The sequence below is a fragment of the Trichosurus vulpecula genome, chromosome 4 (genome assembly GCF_011100635.1).
Source record: "Trichosurus vulpecula isolate mTriVul1 chromosome 4, mTriVul1.pri, whole genome shotgun sequence".
Classification (NCBI taxonomy): Eukaryota; Metazoa; Chordata; class Mammalia; order Diprotodontia; family Phalangeridae; genus Trichosurus; species Trichosurus vulpecula.
Genome location: NC_050576.1, coordinates 211,928,177 through 211,944,348, shown reverse-complemented (window position 1 = coordinate 211,944,348; position 16,172 = coordinate 211,928,177). Strand labels below are relative to the sequence as shown.

Sequence of the window (16,172 nt, the reverse complement as noted above, 5' to 3'; positions counted from 1 at the left end):
AAATTTACCTAATTGTCCTATCTTCTAACTCATATATTTTAATCTTGTCCTCAAAAGCAATTTGAAAGGTTTTGTCACATACTTAGTTAAAATAGGGCTATGATATTGGGTCTATAGTCTAGGCCTGTCAAAAAAGGAAATGATGCCAGTATGCAGTAACCAGATTGTGAAGAAATCATGTTTGTCATCTTTATGGTCACCATTTAATTTTCAGTATTCTTAAAAAATTTTTTTTAAAGGCAGTCAGGGTTAAGTGACTTGGCTACGGTCACACAGCTATTAAGTATCTCAGGCTTGATTTGAACCAGGTCCTCCTGACTCCAGAGCCGGTGCTTTATCTACTTGCTGCCCCTTCAATATTTTTTGAATAAAATGTTCACCAGGAGTTGGAGTCAAGTTCACTTGTTTGTAGTTGGTTCTTTTCCCTTTTTTGAAAATTGGGATGATATTTGCCTTTTTGTAGGTCTCTGGTTCCTCTTTTTGTCTTAGTGATCTTTGAAAGATACTGACCAGTGGCTTGGCAATTATATTGATTTGTTCTTTGATTTCCCTGGGGCATAGTTCATCTTGATTTTGGTGACTTGAATTCATCAAAGAGTGCTAGGTGGTTTCTTTTTATTTTCCTGTCTATATTTCCCATTATTATATTGGTTATCAACTGCTTATTTTAAATTTTTATTCTTTGCCTTGAATTCGCAAGAGCATTCTCTTTGACAGATAAAACAGAAGCAAAATTAGAGTTGAATAGTTCTTTTTTTTCTTCACAGACAGTTATTATCATCCTATCAACCCATAACATTGTGGCTAAGAAAATCCTCCACTTCTGCTCTCTTTAGACTTCCTTGACAGTCCTAGCTCATTTTAAGCTTTTGGAACTCTTTTCATTTATTTCTATTTCTTCAATATCTCCCATATCTGTCTTCCTCTTCTCTATTTCCTATCACCTTCATATAATCTGTCACTACCATCTGCCTAGACTCTTCAATAACTTCCTAATCTGTTTTCCTACCTCTCATGTTTGTCTACTATAATCCATTCTAAGTATTGCTTCCCGAGTAAGCTTCCTTTTTCATAGATATTAAAAAAATCTTCAGTTTCTACCTTTTGTCTGATTGATATCTAAGTCTATTGCAATCTGGTTTTATCCTACTCTTCCCACCTTATGTCCTATGTCCATTATGCTATAAACAAAAAACATGGGCTCCCACTCTCTGTCCCTTAAAAATACTCTGCGCTTTCCTACTTTCATGCAGTTGGTGTTGTGGAATAGTGGAAACAACAGTTTTTTGGAGTCAGAAGATCTGGATTTGACTCCTGTCTCAAATCCACTCTTTTACCCAATATTTGATTCCAAGCAAGTCAGTTAATGTCTCTGACCTTCAATTTCCTTATGTATATCATGAGGATAATGGTGATAATACTGCCAACTCATAAGAATGTTCTGATGGCATTGTCATAAATTTTTAAGCTCTATATGCATACTTTTTTTTTTTGGAGGAGGGAAGCTGGGGCAATTGGGGTTAAGTGACTTGCCCAAGGTCACACAGCTAGTAAATGTGTCAAGTATCTGAGGCTGGATTTGAACTCATGTCCTCCTGACTCCAGGGTCAGTGCTCCACTCACTGCACCACCTAGCTGCTCCTATATGGATACTTTTTATAATTATTGCTCAGTTTTTTATTCCTAGAATTTCTTCCTTTCTTTTGTCTTTTGTATTCTTACCTTTCTGTTAAAGCTCCTTTCAACTGTCTGTTCTTCCAAGAAACCTTCTTTGGCTTCCAACCCCCATTTAGTAACAAACTTCCATCTCTTTCATCTACACAGCACTTTGTTTTGCAACTTTGTGATACAGTCACATTCTTAAGATTATAGATAATAAATTCAGAGCTGATGGGACTTTAGAGGTCACTATTATTTTGTTATAATTATCTATATATGGGCTATATCCTTCAACTAGGGTAGGCAGGAATTATATCTTATCTAAACATTACCAGTATCACCTCCATGATTAGGCACTTAGTAAATGTTTGTTGAATTATGGTTGGATATGTGATATTCAAGGTGGCTTAAGAAAATATCTTGAGACAAAAAGTCCAAACTAATGACTAAAAGTATTTCTCTCGCCCTACATCCTAATTTGCTTTCATCTGTAGTAGGCAGCATACAGTGGTCATCAAGTTATTGTTTTGGGCCAACATTAGTAATTTAGTAGACAGCATTTGATTGTTTCTTTTCAGAAGTCCATATTAATGGCCTAGTAATTGGTTTTTCTGACTTTCCCATTAAGTATAAAGCTTGTTTACAGATGAATCTTATGGAAGTTTAGGGTGAAAGAATGATTATAATAGAATTTTTCCCTGGAGGCATACTTAAATATGATACTGAGCAGTTGCACTTGAATTTTCAGTATGGATGTACCCTGCTGGAAGTCTCACTGATGAGTAATTTCACTGGCATTTAATATTAATTAGAATAGTGACAGAGATTAGATCCATGATTTCATTTGGTATAGGGGATTCATTCTAGCAGTGCAGGGATGCAATTTATAGTTTTAGACAGTTCTCTAGGGCTTTGAAAGATTAAGTGATTTTCTAGGGTTACAAAGCCTTTGTGCTTCAGAAGCTGGGCTTCTGGCAGGGCTTTCTGATTCCAGGGTCAGGTTTCTTGCTAACCGCTGTGCCATAAATACATTCTAATCATTTCTACTACCATAAAATTTTATCTCTCAGGTTTAGATTTATTCCTTCTCAAGGGTTGGGATTTGGGCAAGATGGACATTAGTACAAAATGGCCTCTTATTTCTAGGAGAGGTGCAGACATCTCTCAGTCTCTTATTTAAGAAGACATAATTAGGTTATAGTTTTAATTTTGTAGTGAAGAAAAATTTGCATTGATTAATATGATTAACGCTTGGTATCTTATTGCAGTGTTGGGAGAGGGATTGGCCAAGGGAGATGGCTCATTTCGGGCAGTGCTTTGTTGCATGCATCTTAAAGGAAAACTCCAAGTTGTCTCTAATGTTCTTTCCAAGTCACTGATGGGAGAGTCTCTGGTAAGTTGATGAGATCTAATTTGCTTTCCTGAAAACTAATTCATGCTTAACTTTTGTTCTAGGTTTGTGGGGCTCATTCCAAGGGTTGGAGAGGTGATCTGGCTTTCCTACTACTTCCCTAACATTTATCAGCAAATGCTCCCTAAAAGAATAATTATGTAGTGGTTACTAAAAGGTGAAAACGAAACTAATACATAACTCATATATTCCAGTGGTATTTATCAGCAAGCATTCATAACTATTTACCATATGCCAGGGTCTGTACCAAGCACTAGCAATAAAAAGTTTTTACCCTCCAAGAGCTTTCTCATGGGTGAGACAATATACATATACATATGAATATACATATATGTATATATGTATAAATATACATATGTACACACACACACATACATACATACATACATACATATGCTGCTGTTTGTCCTTCATTCTTGAAGAGGACCATGACCCCAGGGAGGTGATGCCATGACATGCAAGTGAACTGAATTTAAGTGAGGGAGGGCTGTGCGAAGTCACCAGCCTCACTTTCTCCTCTGGAACCGTCTGGGCCCATTGGCTAGATGTGGATCAGGACAACTGGAGATGTCCCAGAATGCAATGGGGGACTTTGACCTCTTTAAGCCAAGGTCTTTAACAGGTCTCAGTTTGACTGAGGCAGTGCCCCATTCACTGATTAAGGCTTAATAAAAAATGAGGCAAAGAATGGCCTCTTTAAAAAGAAATAGATCTGGGAGAGGAAGACCTTCAGGTAAACTTTTACTTGGGCAAGATGTTTCCTTCTTTCCTTCCTTCCTTCCTTCCTTCCTTCCTTCCTTCCTTCCTTCCTTCCTTCCTTCCTTCCTTCCTTCCTTCCTTCCTCTGTTTCTCTTCTTTCTCTCTCCACATAGGGTATCACACCGAAGGGACTCTATGAACCTTTTTTTTTTTTTTTTTGTTCTTTTTCTCTTAAAGACCAGCCTTAACCCCAAATCACTCTGGTCCCAGACTAAGCCCTATTTGGTCACTGTTTGGGCCCTGATTGGCTCAGAATGAAAGTAAATAATATACATATAAAGCAACAAGGAAGTCAACCAGCATTTATTAATCATTTACTATGTGCTCCAGAGGTGGGGAACCTACAGCATGTGGCCCTCTAGGTCATCAGATGTGACCCTTTGACTGAATCCAAACTTCACAGAACAAATCCTCTTAATAAAAGGATTTGTTCTATAAAACTTGGATTCAGTCAAAAGGCTGTACCCAAGGACCTAGAAACCATATGTGGCCTTGAGGCTACAGGTTCCCCATCCCTGTGCAGCTAGGCACTGTGATAAGTATTTGGATACAACTGTAAGCTTACATACATAGTAGATGGGAGAATAAACTTAAGTAGTTCTTACCTCATAGAGTTTTAACACTCAAATGATATAATGTATGTGTATTTCATAAAGATACAAGATATGTGCAGAGTAGATGGGACTTAAGCATTGAAGGTAAAGCAGTAGCAGCGTGGAGGCCTGTATTGCTAACGTGATATTCACAGCACTGACGGTGACTATGGATATGTTGGCGTAGTTCTGAATCGCAAAATATAACAGACTCTCTATATGGAAGACAGAACCAAAACATTTATTCAAACATCAGAAAGCCAAATCCCAACACCAGAAAACCAAATCCATCAAAGCAACAAAGAAGTTTATACACATTTTCACTGCACAGAGCACCACCATCCCACAGCCTTCCCCTGGCTGGGGCCTTCCCACAAACAGAAACTCACAGCTAGCTGTTTCCTCTCTCTCCCTCAGCTCTAACTGCCCTGACCAAATTCCTTTCAGCTCTACTCCACCCTTCCTGCTCCACCCTTCCTGCTCCATCTTTCCTGCCCCACCCTTCCTGTTCCACCAGTTCAGTAAGGTCCTCCCACCACAGGTTTCATGTGACTTAGGCTTCCTTGTGATTTAAGCATTTCACATGGGCCTATTAATGGATGGGAAAGATCTTCCCATAAGCAACTCCCATTAAGCATGTGTTGTACTAACAATACAAGGCCCAGGAAAAGCCTTCTGCAGAAGGTGGCACTTGAACTGAATCTTGAAAGTAGTCAGGGATTCTAAAGGTGAGAAGGGAAAACATTCCAGGAGGTGAGGATGGAGGCTATAGAAGACATGGCACAGATGGTCAGTGCAGATGCATGGAGTTAGGAGATGGAGTGTTATATGTGAGGGACAGCAAGTAGGCCAATGTTATTGGACTATAGAGTGAGTGGAGGGAGTAATACGTAGGAAGACTGGATGGATAAAAGGGGGCCACATTACAAGGAACCTTCAATGTCAGTTTAAAGGATTTATTGAGGATTTATTGAGTAGGGAGGTAAGTGACATGGCCACGCTTATGCTTTAGGCTAACCACTTTTGGCATCTGTATGGAGCATGGGTTGGAATGCGGAAATTCTTGAGGCAAGGAATCCAGTTAGAAGTCTATTATATTAGTGTAGGTAGAGATAATGAGCATGTGAACTAGGGTGTAGTCTGACTGGAGAGATGTTGTGGGGGAAGGAATCACATTTGGCAGCTGACTGGATATTTGTGATGAATGAAAGTGAGGAGTCAAGAATGACAAAGCTGGAAGGATAGTGATGTCTCAGAGAGTAACAGCAAAATTTGAAAGAGGGGTAAGTTTTGAGGAAAGCTAATGAACTTACTGAGTTAAGATGAAGGCTATGCATTGTTGAATTGGATGAATTATGTCTGTGAATCTCAGAGAAAGTAAGTGCAGGGAGTACAAATTCTGCTAATGCCTCCTTGGCAGATTTTTCCACATTGAGGGACATACTTTTCTGAGCTTGAGATTTGTGTTCCCCTGACAGCTTTTCCTATGCTGCTGTAACCACTGGTATCCATTTGAAGTTCAAATGATGAGTCTGATAGCAATGTAATTTGAAGCTGGATTATTCTTTATAAAGAAAAAACTCTAGGGGAGGCGGAGCCAAGATGGCAGCAGAAAAACAGGGACTCGCTTAAGCTCTCCCCCAGATCCCTCCAAACACCTGCAAAAAATGGCTCTGAACAAATTCTAGAGCTACAGAACTCACGAAATAACAGAGGGAAGCAGATCTCCAGCCCAAGATGGCCTGGATGGTCACTGGGAAGTGTCTATTGCACTGTGCTGGGAGCACCAGGACGGACGAGGCACTGAGGAGATGGGACAGAGCAAGGTGTAGGGCCCTGAATCATTGAGGTGTGGTGGTTACCAGACTTCTCAACCCACAAATGCCAAAGACAACTTAGCAGGTCAGTGAGAAAGCTGCTGGACCCAGGTGAGAACAGTGTGCGGTCGGCCCAAGTCCCAGGGGCAGTGGAGGTGGTGCAGCGCTGAGGCTGCAGCAGCAGGAAGCTCCTGCAGCTGCTTCCAGAGCTCCAGCTGTGGTTGCTTCTGGCCCCAGGCCTGGGTGGGAGAAATCAAGCTGTAGATCAGAGCATTCTCTTACTTTGCCCTGCTTGGATCTGGGTCAGAGGTCCAAGTTGGTGGTTCTTGGGGGAGGAGGAGTGCTGCTGTGGCAGAGCTTGCCGTGCACAAGTAGCTCTGAAAACAGCAACACAACACCCCTGAAGCTTGGGACAAAGCACTCGTCATTCTGAAGGCAGTCATACCCTGAGAAAAACCTCAAGGGTCAAGTAGTTGTCTGGGAACATGAGCAAGGAGCGAAAGACTCAGAATCTTGAATCTTTTCTTGGTGACAAAGAAGATGAAAACATACAGCCAGAAGAAAGTCAACAAAGTCAAAGAGCCTACATCAACAGCCTCCAAGAAAAATACAAATTGGTCTCAGGCCATGGAAGAGCTCAAAAAGGATTTGGAAAGGCAAGTAAGAGAAGTAAGGGAAAAATTGGGAAGAGAAATGAGAGTGATGCGAGAAAACCATGAAAAACAAGTCAATGACATGCTAAAGGAGACCCAAACAAATACTGAAGAAAATAACACCTTAAAAAATAGACTAAGTCAAATGGCAAAAGAGCTCCAAAAAGCCAATGAGGAGAAGAATGCCTTAAAAGGCAGAATTAGCCAAATGGAAAAGGAGGTCCAAAAGACCACTGAAGAAAATACTACCTTAAAAATTAGAATAGAGCTAGTGACTTTATAAGAAATCAAGAACTTATAAAACAGAACCAAAAGAATGAATAAATGGAAGACAGTGTGAAATATCTCATTGGAAAATCCACTGACCTGGAGAATAGATCCAGGAAAGAGAATTTAAAAATTATGGGACTACCTGAAAGCCATGATCAAAAAAAGAGCCTAGATATCGTCTTTCAAGAAATTATCAAGGAGAACTGCCCTGACATTCTCGAGCCAGAGGGTAAAATAGAAATTGAAAGAATCCACTGATCACCTCCTGAAAAAGATCCTGAAAAGAAAACTCCTAGGAATATTGTCACCAAAGTCCAGAGCTCCCAGATCAAGGAGAAAATACTTCAAGCAGCCAGAAAGAAACAATTTGAGTATTGTGGAAACACAATCAGGATAATACAAGATCTAGCAGCTTCTACGTTAAGGGATCGAAGGGCTTGGAATATTATATTCTGGAGGTCAAAGGAGCTAGGATTAAAATCAAGAATCACCTACCCCGCAAAACTGAGTATAGAACACTAGATAAAAATATGGATTTTCAATAAAATAGAGGACTTTCAAGGATTCTTGAAAAAGAAAAGACTAGATCTGAATAGAAAATTTGACTTTCAAATACAAGAATCAAGAGAAGCATGAAAAGGTAAACAAGAAAGAGAGATCATAAGGGACTTACTAAAGTTGAACTGTTTTGGTTACATTCCTACATGGAAAGATGATATTTGTAACTTATGAGACCTTTCTAAGTATTAGGGTAGTTGAAGGGAATATATGTATATGTGTGTATGTATGTATAAACACACACACACACACACACACACACACACACACACACATATAGACAAAGGACACAGGGTGAGTTTAATATGAAGGGATGATCCCTAAAAATAAATAAATAAATAAATACAATTAAGGGGTGAGAGAGAAATATATTGGGAGAAGGAGAAAGGGAGAAATAGAATGGGATAAATTATCTTGCAGAAAAGTGGCAAGAAAAAGCAGTTCTATTGGAAGGGAAGAGGAGGCAGGTGAAAGGGAATGAATGAATCTTGCTCTCATCAGACTTGACCTAAGGATAGAATAACATATACAACTCAACTGGGTATCTTACCCTACAGGAAAGTAGGGGGGAAGGGGAAAAGAGAGAGGGAATGATAGAAGGGAGGGTAGAGTGGGGGAGGAGTTAATCGAAAGCAAAAACTTTTAAAAAGGGCCAGGGTCAAGGGGATAAAATTGAATAAAGGGGGACAGGATACGATGGAGGGCAATACAGTTAGTCTTTCACAATATGACTGTTATGGAAGTGTTTTGCCTAATGACACATGTGTGGCCTATGTTGAATTGCTTGCCTCCTCAAGGAAGGTGGGTGGGGAGGGAAAAAGGGACAAAATTTGGAACTCGAAGTTCTAAAAACAAATGCTCAGACAAAAAAAGTTGTTTCTTTACATGCAACTGGAAAATAAGATATCCAAGCAGTGGGGTATATAGAAATCTGTCTTGCCCTACAAGAAAGTAAGGGGAAAAGGGATAAGCGGGGGCAGCGGGGGGGGGGAGTGGGTGACAGAAGGGAGGGCAGAATGGGGAAAGAAGCATTCAGAATATATGCCATCTTGGGGTAGGGGTAGGGTAGAAATAGGGAGAAAATTTGTAACTTGCAATCTTGTGGAAGTCAATGTTGAAAACTAAAAATTATTAAATAAAGAAATAAAATGTTAAAGAAATGAGCAAACACTAAAAAAAATAAGAAAAGAAAAGAAAAGCAAACGCTCTGGTTCTGTTTTTAGCCTAATCAATAAGATCCCTGTTATTCAGGTGTTCTTGAAGATTTATAAGTGTTAATTGGTTAGAGTGTATGTGCCTCAGCCCATGGAAAGGCTTTTCTGCACTCATCATTGGTCTTTGACCCTTAGTGGCAGTAGATATAGGTGTCTCTTGTTTGGGGAGTCAGAGAGAGGGTGAAGGGATACTGTGATGTATTGGTTCCCATAATTAACCTAAGGATGATATATGGAAAGGTATATTGGAAGATGGTGGTTATCTCATGATGGGCTGTTTGCTCAGCCTGGATGTGTATAAATATCTTGAGAATGACCTCCAAAAAACAGCCACTTTTGTAGAAGATAAAAGAAAAAAAACTGTTGAATTTTTGAGCAAATTTATGAAGGTTCAAACATATGTTTCAAACAAAATTATAGAGTTAATGTGCAAGTGAAAAAAGTCCTCAATTTTTGAAAATTACAAATGAAGTAATTTGAAAATACAGAATATAGTAGTATAAAGGTTTTATTCTATATGCATAATTAATAAAGCATCAAAATTAGCATTTAGGTCATTTTAATATGTAGTTTAGTTTAAGTCTTTCCATGCTAGTAAGTAACATTTTCACTTATTTTTGAAGATATTATTCCTATTGGCCAGTACTTATAGTTAGCTTTTCAAAAATCATGATTGTTTAACTTACTTTCTAGAGTAGCGATTTTTAACTTTTTTGTGTGTAATTGTTCCCCTTTGACAGCCTGGTGAAATTTATGAACCTTTTCTCAGAATGCACTTTTAAATCAGGAGTTTTTAATCAGGGTCTGTGAACTTGTTCTTTAATTATTTTAATAGCTGTATCTCATTATGTTTGGTTTCCTTTGTAATCCTAAGTATTTTATTTTATGTATTTAAATAACATTCTGAGAAGGGGTCCATAGGCTTCCTAAGACTGACAAGGCAGTTCCTGCTACAAAAAAGGTTAAGAAACATTTTTTTAAATGCATAAAATAAAATATATAGGATTACAGAAAAATCCAAATTACGATGAAATAGTTTTTTTCTTTTTAAAAATTTATTTAAATTTAGTTTTCAACATTCACTTCCATAAGATTTTGAGTTCCAGATTTTCTCCCCATCTTTCCCTTTCTCTTACCCCAACATGGCATGTAATTTGATATAGGCTCTACGTATGCATTTATATTGAATGTATTTTCACATTAGTAATGTTGTAAAGAAGAATTAGAACCAATGGGAAAAACCATGAGAAAGAAGAAACAAACAGGAAAAAGCAAATAATATGCTTCAAGCTGAATTCAGACGCCATAGTTCTTTTTCTGGATGTGGACAGCATTTTCCATCATGAGACCTTTGGAGTTGTCTTGGAGCCTTGCATTGCTAAGAAGAAGTAAATCTATTGAAGTTAGTCATCACACATTGTGGCTGTAACTGGGTACAGTGACCTCCTGGTTCTTCTCACTTCACTCAGCATCAGTTCATTCAAGTCTTTCTAGGTTTTTCTGAAGTCTGCTTGCTGATTACTTCTAATAGCACAATAGTATTCCATTATATTCTTATACCACAAATTGTTCAGCCATTCCCCAACTGAGGGCATCCCCTTAATTTCCAATTCTTGTCCACCACAAAAAGAGCTGCTATAAATATTTTTGTACATGTGGGTCCTTTTCCTGTTTTTATGAACTCTTTGGGATACAGCCCTAGAAGTGGTATTGCTGGGTTAGAGGGTATGCACATTTTTATAGCCCTCTGTGCATAGTTCCAAATTGCTCTCCAGAATGGTTGGATCAACTCACAGCACCACTAGTAATGCATTAATATTCCAGTTTTCCCACATCTTCTCCAGTAATTATAATTTTCCTGTTTTGTCATGTTAACCAATCTGATAGGTGTGATGTGGCACTTCAGAGTTGTTTTGATTCGCATGAAATACAGTTTAAAAAAAATATTCACATACCACAAAAAATTCACTTAGCCAAGGGTTTTTAGTTATTTTTAAAAAAAATCTGCAAGCGCTCTATAAATTTAAGTGGTTTTTGTGATCCTCATCATTATTATTGAATGGCATATGTAATGAAGAAACTTTAAAATTGTTAGGTAACAAGGGGAACAAAAAAAGTATTACTTTTCATACTGTTTGCTTCATTGAAACTTGCTAATGTTTTCCAGTTCTCTAGGGAAATGGAGAAGAAAATGATTGTTAATTACACAATATGTGATCCCACTACTGATATTATAGGACTTAGTACCAGAGTAGGGATTTGAATCCTTCCTCTTTGATTGTATGTGTAATTCTCTTTTTATTTTTCTTCTTTTTCTGAACTGATGTGAATTTTTTTGAAAATAAATGTAAATCTTGAGCAATGTAGTTTTATTCACTGGAATACAACATATTTACTTTAAAAGTAGAAATATTAGAAAAGTGCCTACAGTCTTGTTCACTAAAATGCTACTCTTGAAAAATTAATAATATTGCTAGGGAAGAGTAAGTAATTTTTTAAGGTGCTTGGTTATTAGACATTGTGATGATCTTTTGTTTATTCAGACAGCATTGTCTATTTACCAGTTGGACAAAAAAAATTTGAAAGGTAACATTTGTTCCTTTGGCTACAGTTGTTTTATTAGAAAATAAAATGGATATTCAACTATTACAAGTAAATTGCAAAGTATTTTCAAATATCTGTACTATTTTGAAACCTGAGAACTCTTTTGTTTAAGCATACTCAATTCGATTGTAGCTGCACTTATAATTGACTTTTATTCAGAACTTTCATTCAAAATTATTTTATTTCAAAGGAAAAGTAATTTCTTCTGAAGTAAAAGTTAATTATGAATCTCAGGCAATTGTTTATGTAATCTTTTCCCTTGAAGGAAGATACTAATAATCCATAGATAAAAGCTGTGTGAATTTCTTCCTTGACCCTTTCTTTTGATACTTAAATATTTTTAGATATGACATAATTTTGCAAATATCAACCTTTTAATAAGATAAAGGATACAGAACTTCTAAGATGCTTCTTCACTCCCTATCTCCCTTTCTTTCATAATTTTGGCCTTGTTTATATTGTTTTATCTTGGTCTGCAGTGATACCTGTTTTTATTTCCCATTTAACTAATTTTAAATTCCTTTGCAAAATGTGAAACTGTTTTACTTTTTAGATAAATATATCTGATATTAGCATCATGTCATTATTTTCCTGAATCATTATTATATGGGGAGGCAAATTGGAGAACCAATTGAAGAATTAATCTTGATATGACATTGAAAATTGTAAAGAACTAATCTGTTTATAACTTCCCCATTTCCTTTCTTTTTCCTTTTTTTCTTCGTATTTTATTATCAGAATGGAATGGCAACAAAAGATTTGACAAGATTAAAGACACTTCTTACTGAAACAGAGGTAAGAATATTTGCAGAATTTTTTAGGGGAAAATTTTGCTAATTTTGATAGTAGGCTTTTTTTGTATTGAATCATTGGAAATCATAGTTTTATATGTGTCTGCTAAGAAAGTGGCAAGAAGTCATTTGTTTGTATTGCAGGCATTTTCATAGGACCCTCTACCTTTCAGCTATGTTTGGCCACATTGTAGAAACCTCAGTTCTCTATAAGACCAGTGTTTCTCAGCACTCCTTTGTGTTTGCATCCTGTTAATCCTAAAGCTGGTTAGGCTATTGTTGATTATTCTTTCTGCTACTCAGACTTTGGTGTTATTCTACGGCCTTAGGATCTCTGGGCTTGAAGCCTTGAGCTTAGAGAAGAGATTGGCCAGGTGATGAAGGAGAGAGCAAGCAGTAGAAGTTTCAGTTGGTGACAAGGTACCCAGATACCTGTACTTAAAATATGAATTGAATGGGATTGATATGCTCTCAATTCAATCAGATGGGGCTTTATGCTGGGAAAAATAAACAGAATTAAGATAATAGGGCTTGCTTCTTTATCTCCGTGTCTCTGTCTATATAGGTGTATCTCTTTCTCTGTCTCTGATGGCAAGTCTGCCAAGCCCTCTATCTGGTAGTCACGTCTTTCTGTCTCTCCATGTATAAACATACACATGTATAGATATGTATATTGTTATATGTATATGCCTATATACCCACACGTATATTTATATATAAATGTCTATATGCCAATGGGTGTGTGTATATGTAAATACACTTACATATATGTATATGCATGTAAATTTTATGTACATATGCATATTTGTATATGTATATTGGCCTAGACCTGCAATTTAAAAATGTATAGTTATTAAGCAGAGGTATAGTGGTCATATCATAGTTATGTAGAGGGCATTGTAGGCTCATGACAAAGACTTTGCTTTTTCTTCATACAAATTGGGCAGGTTGATGGCTTGGTATACCTCTTATGTTAGTTTATCTAGAGGCCAGTGAGGCATTTGAGTGAGAAGAGCTGTGCAAATTGCACATTGTAATCAGCATTGGAGATACAAGGTATCCACAAGATGGCCCTTATGGGAAGCAAACAGAATCCTGGGGGAAATTACTCGAGTCAAATGCATAAGTGAATCCTAAGAGATTCACAAGAAAGTGTTTCGAGGAACTTAGTAATAGTAATAATAACTGATATTTATATAGACTTGAAGGATTATAAAAGACTTTTTATACACTGTCTTATGAACTCATCAAACTAGGAACAAAGAACAGGCAGAGGAAATCCAAGGAGTCATAGCTGTCTTAGCTAGCAATTTCAGTGCCTTGCAATCAGCTCAGTAATACTCTTTACTCTGGGTGGATACCTGCAACCTTTAGCAATATTTATGAGTGTGTTAAATGTGTGAAAATGTTGACCAGGGAAGGTGGGACCTGGTGAATGGTACTTTTGTGCTTTGGGTTGGTGAAAACAAATGAGGAGACTGGTGGGCAAGGGAGAAGAATAGCCTCAGGAATTTTTGGGGTCGTTGTTTGCATAATTGTCTTTTGTTAAGCAACTACATCTGTATAGATCACAAAAGACATAAGACATCTTTTCAGTTTTATTTTTAAAATAAACCTTATATACATTAACCATAATGAACAGTATCTATTAATCTTTACCCTCTTATAAAATGTTTGATCATTTTCAATTTTACAATTGATTTATTTTTTTCTTTTTAGAAGAGGAAGACCTTCTATAGTGTTAACATGAATATTAAAAAACAGGGAGAGAAAGATGTTTACATGTTGATGAGTTATTAAGTCTCTTTTGTCTGCCTTTTAAATTTCTTTTTTTCATTGTCACTACTTTGATTTTTGGAGATAAGCTAGTATGTCCTAAGTATCTTCGCAGAATCATAGAATTTGAGAATTGGAAGGGACCTCAGGAGCCATCTCCTCTCAACCATATCTGAAAGGAATTTCCATTATGTCATATCTGACAAGTGTATCCAACCTTTTTGAAGCCTTCCAATAAGGGGAAACCCATCAACTCTTGAGGCAGCCCATTCTACTTTTTCCAATAATAACTTTTACCAGTTGCTTGTGGTTTTGCCCTCCAGGATGAAACAGTATAAACCTATTCCTTTTTCTACATAATGAAAATGAAATACCTGAAGAAAACTATGCTATACCCTCTGTCTCGTGAATGACATGGACTCAAGGACATTCAAGCCAGGTGGCTTGAATTCATCAAGGGTCCTTTTTTAAATTATCATTATCTTGGTTCTCTATTCCTTGTTAATCATTGTTACCTAGTTGGCTTCCTCTGGATGCTTTTCATTTTATTAGTGATCTTCTTTAACTGTAGCACCAGGAACCAAAGACAGTATTGTAGTGGTGTTCTAAATAGGACAAAGTACAGAGGGATTATGACCTACCTCTTCCTTTAAGCTGTGCAACTTTAAAGGTCAGCCAGTTTCCATCAGCTTTTTGGTTGCCACATCACACTTTTAACTCACTGAGTTTTCAGTCCACTAAAACTCCCAGATCTTTTTTAAACAAATTGCTTTCTAATCATTCCTTCTTTATTCTTGTATTTGTGAAAATTGATTTTTTTAAAAAATCCCATGTCTTAAGATTTTACATTTATCCTTAATGATTTTCGTCCTTTTAATTTCAGTCCAGTGCTCTTAACTGTCTTGTTCTGTCCTGATTCTTTCAGCCGTTGTGTTAGCTGTCTCTCCCACATTAATGGGATTTGCAAATATCATGAGCATGCCACCTACCTTTATCTAAACCATCGATAGAAATACAAATTCCTAGGCATATTCCACTGAAGAACTGATGTTGAATTATATCAAGATAGTCAACCTATTGTGAATCCATCTCATTTATTATCATCTAGTCTACTTTTCTCCATCCCCAGAAGAATAGCACATGATATATTATCAAATGCTTGTTAAAATCTAAGTATATTTTACTTACATATACATGTATGCACACTATTAAAGCTTATAACTCCACTGACACCCTTTATGGCATTCTCCCTAATTTCCAGTTTGGTAACCCTGGCAAAAACAAAAATGAGGTTAGTTTGACATGACATGTTATTGATGAAGCTGTGCTGGCTCTTTGTAGGCGTGGTTTCCCTTTGTAGACAACAGTTTTGGAAAACTTCTTTTAGTTTGCTAATCAACAGTTCAGCACCTACTTTTAATGTCTTATTTTCTCTAATTAGAATAATATTACTATTTGGCAGACATATGACATCCTAAAAACCAAAGCACAGTTGACATATTAAAAAATTAAAACACCCACCAAAGAAAGATAATAAAAAGGTCACTGATTTTATTGTTCCTGACACTTTAAAAAGTAGTAAAATTTGTTATTTAAAGATAGTGCTTTGTTGTCATATTTGAATGGATGAGTTTCAACAAACATTTATTAAGAGCCATGTATCAGGTAGTGTGGTAGGCCTAGGGGATACAATTAAAAATATAAAACAATCCCTGCTTTAAATGAGCTTACCTTATATTGGCAGAGACAATATGTGTATCTAAAAGTATATACAGATTAAGTATAAAGAGAATAAATACAAGGTAGTTAGTGTGTTCCCTTCTTAGCATTTGGTATGGGGTGGGGTGGGGCAAGGAGGGGGATTCAGAAAATAGTCTCTTGGATAGTCACTCTTTTCAGGGTTTTCTTTTCTTTTGTTAGCTTTTTTTGTATTGACTTTAAAAAAAAATTTAAACTTGAATGCAAAATGAGAGAAGAAAAAAAAAACATTGCCACATACCCAGGAGAACACGAGAGAATTCAATATAAAACAATAAATTTCTATTTCAAGAAAACCTATATAATGTA

The 16,172-nt window shown here is 36.8% G+C and overlaps 1 protein-coding gene across 3 annotated transcripts in view; it reads left to right on the top strand.

Moving 5' to 3' along the window:
• The window catches only part of HELZ (helicase with zinc finger), a 287,790-nt gene that overhangs the window by 74,696 nt on the left and 196,922 nt on the right, over positions 1 to 16,172 (top strand). For all 3 annotated transcript variants that reach the window (XM_036756959.1, XM_036756961.1, XM_036756960.1), the window contains exons 4-5: positions 2,928 to 3,052; positions 12,277 to 12,333. In XM_036756959.1, coding sequence (XP_036612854.1) covers positions 2,928 to 3,052; positions 12,277 to 12,333 — 182 coding nt within the window. The remainder of the gene's footprint in view (positions 1 to 2,927; positions 3,053 to 12,276; positions 12,334 to 16,172) is intronic.